This window comes from Bos grunniens, chromosome 10, assembly GCF_055505025.1.
Source record: "Bos grunniens cultivar Pamir isolate PY7600 chromosome 10, Bosgru_T2T1.0, whole genome shotgun sequence".
NCBI lineage: Eukaryota > Metazoa > Chordata > Mammalia > Artiodactyla > Bovidae > Bos > Bos grunniens.
This window is the reverse complement of record NC_141174.1, coordinates 43,949,549-43,963,693: the sequence shown is the minus strand read 5'-3', so window position 1 is coordinate 43,963,693 and position 14,145 is coordinate 43,949,549. Positions and strand designations below refer to the sequence as shown.

Below are 14,145 nucleotides of genomic sequence, written 5' to 3'. Positions count from 1 at the left end.
TTACAACATAAGCTAATAACTTGTTTTAAGAGATTCTATAAATTTATTAGTATGAGAATATCTGCATTCTCAATATTGACAGCAAATTTTAATCAAGAATTAAAAATATAAATAAATGTGTTTCAAAATATGTAAAGCTCAGACTATTTTAGTATCTAAAAATTAGGGTTAATAAATTAATCCTAATATATAACAGAATTATAGAATTCCTAAATCACAAAAAGCTTAAGAATAGTAAAATAAAATGTTTTAAACTAAGGACAACATTTAATATTTCATATATATTATATATAGATAGATATACACATACACATTTAAATATGAAAAGTTTAAAAATAAATCACAGGAAAATCTTAAGGGAATAATATTTAATGATTTAATTTAGTTCACTTGGGTTTAAAGTAATAATAGTTAATTCATTACCACATTAACTACTAAATACTGAGAAATATTGGTTCCAAATTGGGAAAGGAGTACATCAATGCTATATATTGTCACCCTGCTTATTTAACTTATATGCAGAGGACATCATGCAAAATGCCAGGCTGGATGAAGCAGAAGCTGAAATTAAGATTACAGGGAGAAGTATTAATAACCTCAGATATGCAGGTGACACCACCTTTATGGCAGAAAGTGAAGCTGACGCTAAAGAGCTTCTTGATGAAGGTGAAAGACAAGAGTGAAAAAGCTGGCTTAAAACTCAACATGCAAAAAAATAAGATTATGGCATCTAGTCCCATCGTTTCATGGCAAATAGATGGGGAAACAATGAAAAGTGACAGACTTTATTTTCTTGGGTTCCAAAATCCCTATGGATGGTGACTGCAGCCATGAAATTAAAAGATGCTCGCTCATTGGAAGAAAAGTTACGACAGACCCAGACAGCAAATTAAAAAGCAGAGATGTTACTTGGCTGACGAAGGTCCATACAGTCAAGGCTATGGTTTTTCCAGTAGTCCTGTATGTATGTGAGAGTTGGACCATAAAGAAGGCTGAGCGCCAAAGAACTGATGCTTTTTAACTGTCGTATTGGAGAAGACTCTTAAAAGTCCTTTGGACTGCAAGGAGATCAAACCAGTTGATCCTAAAGGAAATCAATCCTGAATATTCACTGGAAGGACTGATGCCGAAGCTCCAACACTTAAGCCACCTAATATGAAGAGCCAACTCATTGGAAAAGACCCAAATGCTGGGAAAGATTGAAGGCAGGAGGAAAAGGGGACATCAGAGGATGACATGGTTAGATGGCATCACCAACTCGACGGACTTGAGTGTGCACAAGTTCTGAGAGATGGTGAAGGTCAGGGAAGCCAGGCATGCTGCAGTCCCTAGGGTCGCAAAGAGTTGGACATGACTGAGCAACTGAACAATGACAACTGAGAAAACGTGTAAAAGATACTGGAAGCTTCTTCAAAAACTTCTGTATCAGGACTTCCCTTGGGGTCCAGTAGCTAAGACAGCATTCCCAATGCAGGGGGCCTGGCTTCAGTCTCTGGTCAGGGAGCTAGATCCCACGTATCGCAACTAAAAATCTTGCAAGCTGCAACTAAGACCCATCACAGTAAAATAAATAAATATATATATATATAAGCAAAATTCTGTATCAATGAGGAGTGAAAGTGTTCATTTAAGCCCTTAAATATCAACCTTGATTTTGTAACATTTTATCTCATAGGTTCTCAAAAGTCATTAGGCACTTTAAGTAAAATTCTATTGCATACACTATTATTCTCTTATTTTTGGAGAAGAAAATGATTCTCCAATGTAGAAATTCACTTCAGAATTTCTTTAACAAACTGTAATCTAACTTCTACATCACCACCTCAAGGACAGACTATTCTAAAACGTACACTCAGAATGACTGGCCATAATTATTATAAAATCTTCCTTCAAACTGTTGCTTCCTAACTTCTATCTACTTATCTAAATTCTGTCAACATCAGGTTTATACTGAATAACATGAAAAATTGTACTTAATACTGCCAACTGTAGAAAATGGAAATCAAGTAAAAAGAGAGAAGTCACTGCTTAAAAAGAGAAGTCATTGCTCAACATATCTTTCAAGTATCACAATGCACAATGACTTTATTCATACACATATAAACATATACATATCTATACACACACACACACATATATATACATTAATACACACAGATATATCACATTGGAGGCTTCCCTGATAGCTTGGGCAGTAAAGAATCTGTCTGCAATGCAGGAGACTTGGGTTCAATCCCTGGGTGCGGAAGATCCCCTGGAGAAGAAAATGGCTACCCACTCCTGTATTCTTGCCTGGGGAATCCCATAGACAGAGGAGCTTGTGGGCTACAGTCCATGAGGTCACAAAAGAGTCGGACACAACTGAGAGACTGACATTGAACACTGTATCACATTAATTATGCTTTGAGTTTCATTTGTCCACCTGGAAGAGTAACTTAGGCAGGTTGACAAGAAGTAAGGCCCCTTTAAGGAACAAGTAAACAGTCTTTAACACATACTTTTGCCTTAGACAAGTAGGTCTCAAAGGCAGCAGCATCTCTTGTTCAAGGACATGCCTTTTTTTTGAATTTTGGATGAATGTTATGGGAAAAGGCCTGGGTAAAACTTCCACAGTCTTGAGCTCTGGGTTAACCTGTTCCTTCTGGCTAATCTCATCCTGACATGCTGATGTCATCCCAGGATGTATGTTACAGGGAAGGGTCTGGGCGAAATTCTCACAGCCTTGAGGTATTTGTTATCTATTCTCAGCAGCTGGTTGAGAAGTATATAAGGTCCTGCTTAGTGAGGCAAGTACTCTCCTGCCCCCTTCTGATATCTATACCAGAAGCTTTCTCTGTCACTTTCACTTTAAATAAAATCTATACAAAGTTCTGAGTGACTGTGACTAACTTCGGTCCTGGAGTTAAATCTTCTCCTTCGGAGACCACGAATCCGGCAGCACCATTCACTGTCCTTTATTATAACCAGAAAAGGAAACACATATATTCTCTCAGACTTTACAAGTGTTATTCACACACATGATCATGTGTACAAGCAAAATGATCACCCTAGTACCTTTATTAGAAGTGTATGCCACAGCAACTTACACAAAGAAAGCACTCACTAAATCTTTGCTAAATAAATGTTGCTTATAAAATCTCATTATTTAAAACCACGTGAAAATTAAAAGAAAAAAAAAAACCTAGGCCTTAATCTAACCATGTAGGGACAGTCCCACAGTGGCCACTGCTTAATTGCTGAATGAATGCTGTTTGAAAATCAAATTATAGGGAATCAATTTTTTTTAAACTAGATCTTGATTTAGCTATTATGCAATACACTCAGATTTACAGCAAGAAAATCATTTTTCTACTCTGTCAGTCAACCTATACTCCAAGATGTAGAAATGCAAAATAGGAGATTTTTACAATGTATCAATTCAGGTCTGTTAAGGTCTGTATTAAAATACTATTATTTTAATAGTATTATATTTTATATTTTTATATTTTATATATTTGTATATTTTAATATTCTATAATGTATATTATCTATATTTATATTTAATGTATATTAAATATTATATATTTTAATAGTATTAAAATACTATTTTAAATTATGTGTCCTAACCTTCTTTAGGAGAAGGCAATGGCAACCCACTCCAGTACTCTTGCCTGGAAAATCCCATGGATGGAGGAGCCTGGAAGGCTGCAGTCCATGGGGTCTCTGAGGGTCGGACACGACTAAGAGACCTCTCTTTCACTTTTCACTTTCATGCATTGGAGAAGGAAATGGCAACCCACTCCAGTGTTCTTGCCTGGAGAATCCCAGGGACAGGGGAGCCTGGTGGGCTGCCGTCTATGGGGTCGCACAGAGTCGGACACGACTGAAGCAACTTAGCAGCAGCAGCAGCAGCAACCTTCTTTCAGTGCACAACATTAAAACAATAAGATCGGTTATGGGGTCCCAGGAGTATTACCACATTTATGTAACTATCATCATGTTGTCACTGAACTGACATCAGTCAAGCAAGTTTTGGTCTGGTGCAGTCAGTCGGTAATAAAAGGCCAAAGTTAACGTCTGACTTATTATCATCCATAACTGATTTTGACTGTGATATATTAGATTTTAGCAACTCATCAGTTAATGCCACTACTGAGTCAATTGTAGACCAGATTTCAAATTGAAAACATGCTGACATCGACTATGTAAACTTACTAGGGTTGTAGTAGGAGCAGAAACAGTTGCTTTCAGATTATTCAGTTCCTGCTGGATTAATTTCTCTTCTTCCTAAAAAAGTGAAAATATTTGACTCATGAATAACTGTCTTTTTAAACTGTAATAGTATTTTTAAAAGGGAAAAATACAACTCACAATATTATAAATAAGAAACATTATTTTAAAGGAGAGTTACAAAAAGTATGTGCTTCAGATTTGCCTAAAGGGATTTCTCCAACCCTCAGAATCATTCCTGGAAAGAATAAATATTTTCACGCTAACTCACCACTCCTCTTTTCTTCAGTTACTGTCCCCTTAAGGACGGTTTAGCAGAAATTTTTTTTTTTTTTTTAATTAACACTACAGAATAAGTAGAAAAGAAATTCTTCATGTAGTGGCCCAGAATAAGGTTCTCACACCTTCTTCTTCATGGAATGGAGAAACAGGGTAAGAAGACAAACAAAAACCAATCCTTTTCCCTTAAACTATATTCTTCTTCCCTACCTTTTCCCCTTTATTCCTTGCATCCTTTCCCTACCCTTTCCTCTCTTTCTCACACACACAGAATAAATTCACAAATATGGCTATTTCTATCGTCTGCATTGTATTTCACCTCCTTAAGCACTTGAAAATTGGTCCAAATTTTGCCCAATACAATGCTATCTCTAAGTTACACAATGAACTAGCAGATGCCCATTAAGTAACTAACCAAAAAGTACTAGTGAAGTACTGCCACATTTAGATACCTTATATACAGTTTCAAACTGCAATTTAAAACCAAAAATATTTTATTTCATTTACCATCTCATAAAAATTAGCAAAGGACAAAATGTTAAACAATATTAAGTCCACAAATAATTGTTTTCTGTGATTTCTGAATGTGAAATAGATCCCCTCCAGTACATCATCCTATTTCAGTTTACAAACAGTTTTTAAACCCTCAGAGCACTGTGAAGAAAAATCTCCTTTCTCTTTTCTTCTCTCCTGACACATATTTCACCATATACTGCTTATACCTGTCTTAAGCCCAAGATGAAGGACCAATTCTTTGGAAAAAGTAAATGTGTTTTAGACTATTTCCTTAGGGTTTAACACACAGCTTCTTCCTTAAGTATTTTCTGAACAAATAAATTACGCTATACCACATGATTGTTTTTTTAAGATACAAAATCCTTGACGCTTTTTATCAGCATCTTACACAACCCATGCAACTACAGAAAGTTTGTGGGAACTTAAAATTTTCCATTATAAATGCTCGTTTTCAAAGCCCATCGGAGGCAGAAACTTACTCAGCAAATACTGAGATTGGGAAGAATTACGCTTTTTCTTTCCCCAATCCAGAGATCTAACCTAAGAACCTCGAGCTCCCCAAACATATTCAAACAGCAGGTTCAGATGGCAGGGTCTGTTCTAATACATGTTATCTAGCATACACTGAAGAACTGGGAGAGAGCAAGAATCCGAGTTAGAAAGAAACTTTTGAGAATAACGCTGACACTTCCATGGCACCTGGTATTTTCAACTGGTTGGTGTCTCTTCTAACCCTCGAAACAATCTATGAAATATGTATCGGTACTTTGACACTTCAACGTTCGAGAAACACACGGAGGCTCAAATAGTAAAGACTTTGCCCCCAGATAATAATGAGTCAACGTCAGGGCCAACTGTGGAAACCTGGCCTCCTAGTTGTCTGTCTGTCCGGGCAGCCCAAGTGACGCTTCCGGAGAGAAGCCAGGACCGACAGACAAACCCGCCGGAGAGCCAGTTCCAGGGGTTCACCGCGGGACCAGAGCCTCCCAGGGAGGGGGCCTCCCTCAGGCGCCCCTGACCTCCCGGCCCGACGGACACCTACGTGCTTGGAGGTGAGCGCGGTGATGCCGCGGACCAGGCCGCCCAGCCGGGAGGAGAAGGACGCCTTGGCGGCCGTAGGCCCGCCAACCGACTGGTTCTGCAGGAAGAGTCCCGGCAGCGCCGTCAGTGTTTTCTCCACTATGTCGCTCATCGCCGCCGCCCGCGATCCGGTCTCCGCCCGGCCTCATGCCCGGCCCCTGACCCGCCGCCGGCCCGGCCTCCGTAGGCACTTCCTGTTTGTTTGAAGAAGAAATCTTTATTCGCGTCCCGCGCGGACAAGTACAGTGTTTTTCTCGAGAGACGCCGCTAGAGGGCGCGAGAGTCCGCGAGCGAAAGACCGCGCTCCAAGCCTGCGCGGATGTTGTCGTCTTGTGGTGGAGTAGAAGCGACGAAGAATTGATGCTTTTGAACTGTGGTGTTGGAGAAGATTCTGAGAGTCCCTCGGACTACAAGGATATTCAACCAATCCATCCTAAAGGAAATCAGTCCCGAATATTCATTGGAAGGACTGACACTGAAGCTGAAACTCCAGTACTTTGGCCATCTGATGCGGAGAACTGGCTAATTGGAAAAGACCCTAATCCTGGGAAAGGTTGAAGGCAGGAGGAGAAGGGGATGACAGAGGATGAGATGGTTGGATGGCATCACCGACTCAATGGACATGAGTTTGAGTAAACTCCGGGAGTTGGTGATGGACAGGAAAGCCTGGTGTGCTGCAGTCCATGGGGTTGCCAACAGCCGGACACGACTGAGCAACTGAACTGAACTGAGAAGGGCCGGACGCTCCCGGTTTCGATGGCAACGCCAGCGTCTCGCGAGTCTCTGGCTCCTCCTAAGGTAACCGCTGCCGCTGTCCTTCCCTCATACTTCGCCCGCCAAAGTCTCGCTTTCCCTTTAGGCGCCTCCGCGCTGCTGGGGACACCACAGGGAGGTGGACATTCCTGGCCCTCTCTCGGCCACCGCCCACTGCTTGGGGACTACCGGCAATCCCTACACCTCCCGCCGCCGCAGCCTGAGGGACGACGAGGGACCGCGGCACCACGCGCCGCCCTGGTCCTGGCGGTGCCAGGGACCCTGGTGGAGCTGAATGACAGCGCGGCTGTCCTGTGGACTCATCCTGCCGGGTTCCGCCCACGCCGCGTACGGGGACTCTTGGCCAGTGTCGCTACCCTTCAGCCCCTCTTCTAGGATCTGGGGAGGCAGCCAGCAAGGGGAAGTGGTCAGGTGGCCACCGCCACCACCGCCCCCGACCTGTCGTCTCGCAATGTTCTGTTATTTTCTGTTTTAAAACGGATGACAGTTGCCACTACATCAATATTTTTCTCCCTGTACTGAGGATGTCTTATTCATTGCTGTTATCCCAACCTCGGTCTGGAACAGAATCTAGTACAGTGGTTTTTAGAATGTGGTCTGATGACTTCTGAGAGTCTCTGAGAGAGGATCCAGGAAGTCAAAACAATAGTCACAACATTAACTTTAATGTTATTTGCTGTTTTCATGCTTATCCTCTCCAGAGTGTATAGAGACTTTTTCAAGAGGGTAGATGATTTACAGCCTCTGCTGGCTGGGGAAATACGTGTTTGAATACTCCTCTTGTATTTTATAGATTCAGCTACGGTTTAGGATATGTTGGTAGATCAGTGTATTTTCAGAGATTAGCTCGTTTTATCCTCAGTACTTCTAGTACTTCTAGTGGGTTCTTATAAGCTATCTTCGTGATGCAATAAAAAATTCATATTTTAAGGCAAGACAAGAGAAATTTAGACATAAAATTATTCTGTGCCTATTTGGGTCGGTCCCTCCCCTCTAATGTGCATTGTGCAACTGCATTATGCATTAACGAGACTTCCCCAATGGCAGAAATACCTACTCCACCATAAACATCAATTTTTCTTTTCTTTTTTTTTTTTTTTTGGCACTAGTTATCTAACTCTTAGAAGATAAGCTTCTTTCTCAATCTTGTAAGGGGTCACAATGCTCCACCATTCACCTTGTACCTGTAGACAACTTTAGTGAACTTTATATACAATGCCAGTGTATCATTTCCCTTACAAATAGCCAATGGTGTAAAACAGACTGGTGAGATGACCAGGGGAGATTCTGGGTCACACCTAGTAGAATTTCTTAGCTTAAATATTTATTCAGAATGTTACTAACTATATTAATTGTATTCTCATTGATTTTTTGCATTATCAACTGTGTGGCCACGCCTCAGAAAAAATTCATGATAACCGTTATTGTTCACTCGCTCAGTCAGGTCCAACTCTTTGCAACCCCGTAGACTACAGCATGCCAGGCTTCCTTGTCCCTCACTATCTCCCAGAGCTTGCTCAAACTCATGTCCATTGAGTCGGTGATGGCATCCAACCATCTTGTCCTCTGTTATACCCTTCTCTTGCCCTCAGTCTTTCCCAGCATCAGGATCTTTTCCAGTGAGTTGACTCTTTGCATCCAGTGGCCAAAGTATTGAAGCTTCAGCCTCAGCATCAGTGCCTCCAATGAATATTCAGGACTGATTTCCTTTGATTGACTGGTTTGACCTCCTTGCTGTCCAAGGGACTCTCAAGAGTCTTCTCCAAAACCATGGTCAAAAGCACCAATTCTTTGGCCCTCAGCTTTCTTTATGGTCCAACTCTCACATCCATACATAACTACTGGAAAAACCATAGCTTTGACTATATGGACCTTTGTAGGCAAAGTAATGTCTCTGCTTTTTAATATGCTATCTAGGTTGGTCATAGCTTTTCTTCCAGGGAGCGAGCGTCATTTAATTTCATAACTGCAGTCATCATCTGCAGTAATTTTGGAGCCCAAGAAAATAAAACCTGTCACTGCTTCCATTTTTTTTTTCACCATCTATTTGCCATGAAGTGATGGGACCGGATGCCATTATCTTTGTTTTTTGAATGATGATTACGTTGTTTAAAACAATTGGTCAAATATGTAGTCCTATAAGATCAATCATCTTAGTAGTGTAATTCTAGATATGGGAAGAAGCAACAAGAGGGTTCCTGAACTATAACAAACTAATAAGACAGGCAGTCCAGAGGCTTTTGGTTACTGTTAACAATGCCTAGTCCAGCAATAGCACACAGTGAGAGGCTATCAATGGAATCTGTGCCTGACCTGGGGATGAGCATTCCTCAGTTCAGTTCAGTTCAGTTCAGTCACTCAGTCGTGTCCGACTCTTCGCAACCCCATGAATCGCAGCACTCCAGGCCTCCCTGTCCATCACCAACTCCCGGAGTTCACTCAGATTCACGTCCATCGAGTCAGTGATGCCATCCAGCCATCTCATCCTCTGTCGTCCCCTTCTCCTCCTGCACCCAATCCCTCCCAGCATCAGAGTCTTTTCCAATGAGTCAACTCTTTGCATGAGGTGCCCAAAGTACTGGAGTTTCAGCTTCAGCATCATTCCCTCCAAAGAAATCCCAGGGCTGATCTCCTTCAGAATGGACTGGTTGGATTTCCTTGCAGTCGAAGGGACTCTCAAGAGTCTTCTCCAACACCACAGTTCAAAAGCATCAATTCTTCGGTGCTCAGCTTTCTTCACAGTCCATACATGACCGCAGGAAAAACCATAGCCTTGACTAGAAGGACCTTTGTTGGCAAAGTAATGTCTCTGCTTTTTAATATGCTATCTAGGTTGGTCATAACTTTCCTTCCAAGGAGTAAGCGTCTTTTAATTTCATGGCTGCAGTCACCATCTGCAGTGATTTTGGAGCCCAAAAAAATAAAGTCTGACACTGTTTCCACTGTTTCCCATCTGTTTCCCATGAAGTGATGGGATCAGATGCCATGATCTTCATTTTCTGACTGTTGAGCTTTAAGCCAACTTTTTCACTCTCCTCTTTCACTTTCATCAAGAGGCTTTTTAGTTCCTTTTCACTTTCTGCCATAAGGGTGGTGTCATCTGCATATCTGAGGTTATTGATATTTCTCCCGGCAGTCTTGATTCTAGTTTGTGTTTCTTCCAGTCCAGCGTTTCTCATGATGTACTCTGCTGCTGCGAAGTCGCTTCAGTCGTGTCCAACTCTGTGCGACCCCATAGACGGCAGCCCACCAGGCTCCTCTGTCCACGGGATGTTAAATAAGCAGGGTGACAATATACAGCTTTGATGTACACCTTTTCCTATTTGGAACCAGTCTGTTGTTCCATGTCCAGTTCTAACTGTTGCTTCCTAACCTGCATACAGGTTTCTCAAGAGGCAGGTCAGGTGGTCTGGTCTTCCCATCTCTTTCAGAATTTTCCACAGTTTATTGTGATCCACACAGTCAAAGGCTTTGGCATAGTCAATAAAGCAGAAATAGATGTTTTTCTGGAACTCTTTTGCTTTTTCCATGATCCAGTGGATGTTGGCAATTAGCACCATGGAAAAAATTGATCACAAAATTACTCCCAAACTTTAGTCAAAATTAAGACCAAAGGAAGATATTGTAAAATAAAAAATGTTGCTCACCATCCACTTCTTCAAAAATCAGGTCATTAGCCATGGCAGTTGCTGACCTAAAATATACCCTGAAAGGAATTCAAGGCAAAGATCAGGATGAGGCGCTCTGTGCTCTGGAAATGTGACAAAACTGGCTCTCGGATAAATATTTGTAGGAAAAAAATTTACGAACCTAGTTTCTTACATCTTCTTATACTTAAATGTAAGAAAATTGGGAAAGGGGTATGTCAAGACTATATATTGTCACCCTGCTTATTTAACTTCTATGCAGAGTACATCATGTGAGCTGCTGGGCTGAATGAAGCACAAGCTGGAATCAAGATTGCAGGGAGAAATATCAATAACCTCAGATATGCAAATGACACCACCCTTTTAGCAGAAAGTGAAGAGGAACTAAGGAGCCTCTTGATGAAGGTGCAAGAGGAGAGTGAGAAAGCTGGCTTAAAAAAAATAAGATCATGGCATCCAGACCCATCACTTCATGGCAAATAGATGGGGAAACAATGGAAAGAGTGACAGACTTTATTTTCTTGGGCTCCAAAATCACTGCAGATGGTGACTACAACCATGAAATTAAAAGACACTTGCTCCTTGAAAGAAAAGCAATGACAAACTTAGACAGCATATTAAAACTCAAAGACATTACTTTGCCTACAACAGTCCCTATAATTGAAGCTATAGTTTTTCCAGTAGTCATGTATGGATGTGAGAGCTGAACAATGAAAAAGGCTGAGCACTGAACGGTCGATGCCTTTGAACTGTGGTGCTGGAGAATACTCTTGAGAGTCCCTTGGACAGCAAGGAGATCAAACCAGTCAATCCTAAAGAAAATGAATCCTGAATATTCATTGGAAGGACTGATGCTGAAGCTGAAACTCCAATACTTTGACCTCCTCATGCGAAGAGATGAGTCATTGGAAAAGACCCTAATGCTGGGAAAGATTGAAGGCAGGAGGAGAAGGGGACATCAGAGGATGAGATGGTTGAATGACATCACAAACTCAAAGGACGTGAGTTTGAGCAAGCTCCGGGAGCTGTGTGAAGGACAGGGAAGCCTGGTGTGCTGCAGTCCCTGGGGTGGCAAAGAGTCGGACACAATTGAACAACTGAACAACAACAACAATACTTAGAAAAGCACTAAACCCATTAACTAATATATTTGTTCCTCACAAACAGTGGTAACCTTCTACCAAGATGAGTGCTTGACTGCACATACCTCTTCATCAAACTCATATTATACTACCGGCCTCCCCCTGTACCTCTTCAGAACTGTTCTCAGAGCTCTCTGAGAGACTGTCTTCCAGGTTTTAATCCTCAGTTGGCTCAAATAACATTTTCCATTTCCTCTAAGAATTTTGTCAACATTTATTTATATATTATTTCTCATTAATCATCCAATAAATGGTATTTTGAAATCCCTAAATTGTGACTGTGCTTATGCAAAAACACAAAGAAAAACATTTTGTTTTGCAAGAATATTTTTAGTTTATTGAAAACTTTTCTTAATATTTAAATTTTATCAAAAGCTTATTTTTTATAATTTAATATTTTATTCTAAAACAAAATTTTATTTGTAATTCTTTTAATTTTAGGTTCTTTCATTGACACACGAGAGAGAAATTAAAAGATCTGCTTTCTCAATCTCCCACATGTAAAGATGCTAAAAAAGATGATACATCAGTATCAGAGGATTCTGACTCAGGTAAAGGGAAAAATCTAAGTGAACTGTAAATAAGAAAGGAAAGTGTGACCAAAGCTTATTTCTTTTCCTTGACTTTAGACATATTAATGGTTTACCTCAGTCAACAGAATATTTTCAAACACTATTATGGTGCCAGGTAGGTTGAGGCATCATTTTGAGACCAGTCATTCTCAGTTTAAAGAAAAGGAAATTGAGTATTTTAAAAACGATAAGCTCTCTAGAAAAACAAATATCACATATTAACACATATATGTGGAATCTAGAAAAATGGTACTAATGAACCTATTTGCAGGGCAGGAATGGAGACTCAGTCATGAAGAATGGACCTGTGGACACAGTGGAGGATGGAGAGGGTGGGACGAGCTGGGAGAGTGGCGCTGATGTATATGAGCTACCGCGTGTAAAGTGGATAGCCAGTAGAAGCTACTGTGGAGCACAGGCCTCAGCTCGGTGCTCCATGAGGACCTAGGGTGAGATGGGCGGTGTGGTGGGAGGGAGGCTCAAGAGGCAGGGGATATGTGTATACTTACGGCTGATTCACGTTGTTGTGCAACGGAAACTAACACAGCCTTGTGGAGCAATTATCCTCCAGTTAAAAATAATTTTTTTAATGTAGGAAAAAAGCCTGCCAAGAAAGGTGAGAAAACTTTAAAAATAATAATAATAAATAAAAAGGTAAAATCAAAATGACAACCTCTTTAAAAGCCAAAGCTTTTTTGTTACCACTTTTCAAACTAGAAATGAATAGCCAGCTGAAGCATTTTACAGGTTAAATTATTGTATTGGCCTGGCTGGAGAAGGGCATATGATAGCTGAGAGACTAATAAAGCCTGCACATTACTGAATGAATGCTTGCTAGGTGAAAAATCTGTCAAAGAAATCATGTTTTCCAAAGATCCAGTTTATAAATTTAGTTACAGACATAAAGATTTTTAATTTAATACCCTATCTGCCGAATTATACTGTCAAGATAGATAAAAATTATGTAATTATAGATGTAGCTAGACTCATTGCTTTGCTTGTAGCTATCAAGTGTCAGTATGAGCTAATCCTTGAAGATCTTTTATATAAATGCCTGGCATTAAACTAAAGGGATGCTAAAATAAAGCATTTTACAATTTTTTTAATCTCATAGTTTATGCTGGAACAATTGTGCTGATATTTGCACTAATTGTGTAAAATTAGCACCGGACAAAACTGCTGGCACCTTGGCACAAATCAAGGCAGAGGCTCTCAACTGTACTCTTCACCACCAAATACTCACATTTTTAAAAAAAGACAGTTACACCGAAGAATATCTTTTTTTTAATTTATTTTTTTTTAATTGAGGGATAATGGCTTTATAGAATTTTGCTGTTTTCTGTCAAACCTCAACATGAATCAGCCATCAGTAGAAGCATATCTTTAATGAAGCAGTAAGAATTTTTAATTTAAGTCTCATTCAATTTAAGTGCATTTTATCTAAAATGCATATGGACTAATGATTTTAATGTAATCCTATATGAAAAGTTCACTGATATATTTTCAAATTCCATATTGCAACAAACCTTTAAGAAACTACTGCTTATTGAGTTTTGGTATGGTGTCAAAGAAGAATACCTCAGTTATTTGAAAAGGCTATTAAAATACTTTCTTTTTTCCTGAACTACATAATCTATGTGAGACTAGGATTTCTTCATAAACTTCAAACATACCAACCCGTGATAGGCTGATACTGTCTGTCAAGTATATGGTCATATCCTAATCTTTGGACTTTGTGAATGTTACCTTATAGAGTGAAACTTGCACAGATGTGATTAAGGGTCTTACAAGAAAGAAATTAAACTATCCTGGTTTATCTCAGGAGGCCCTAAGTGCCATCATAAATGTTATAAGAGAGAGGCAGAGAGAGATTAGCCACTACACATGAAAGAGGAAAATTTGATGTAAAGATAGAAGCAGAGATTA

The 14,145-nt window shown here is 40.1% G+C and overlaps 1 protein-coding gene and 1 long non-coding RNA gene across 3 annotated transcripts in view; one reads left to right on the top strand and one right to left on the bottom strand.

The window, feature by feature from the left end:
- Positions 1–7,087, bottom strand: part of AP4E1 (adaptor related protein complex 4 subunit epsilon 1) — a 70,116-nt gene extending 63,029 nt beyond the window's left edge. The window contains exons 1-2 of one of the 2 annotated variants that reach the window (XM_086320918.1): positions 6,047–7,087; positions 4,195–4,266 (exon numbers count right to left, since the gene is read on the bottom strand). In XM_086320918.1, the coding sequence (XP_086177044.1) occupies positions 4,195–4,266; positions 6,047–6,196 (222 nt within the window). In that variant the 5' untranslated portion in view covers positions 6,197–7,087. The remainder of the gene's footprint in view (positions 1–4,194; positions 4,267–6,046) is intronic. The other variant, XM_086320919.1, reaches the window with a different exon arrangement.
- LOC147364431 (uncharacterized) lies at positions 6,392–13,843 on the top strand. Its single transcript, XR_015134468.1, has 2 exons — positions 6,392–6,882; positions 12,089–13,843. It is a non-coding gene; the product is annotated as an uncharacterized LOC147364431 (long non-coding RNA).
- The last annotated feature ends 302 nt before the right edge of the window (positions 13,844–14,145 follow it).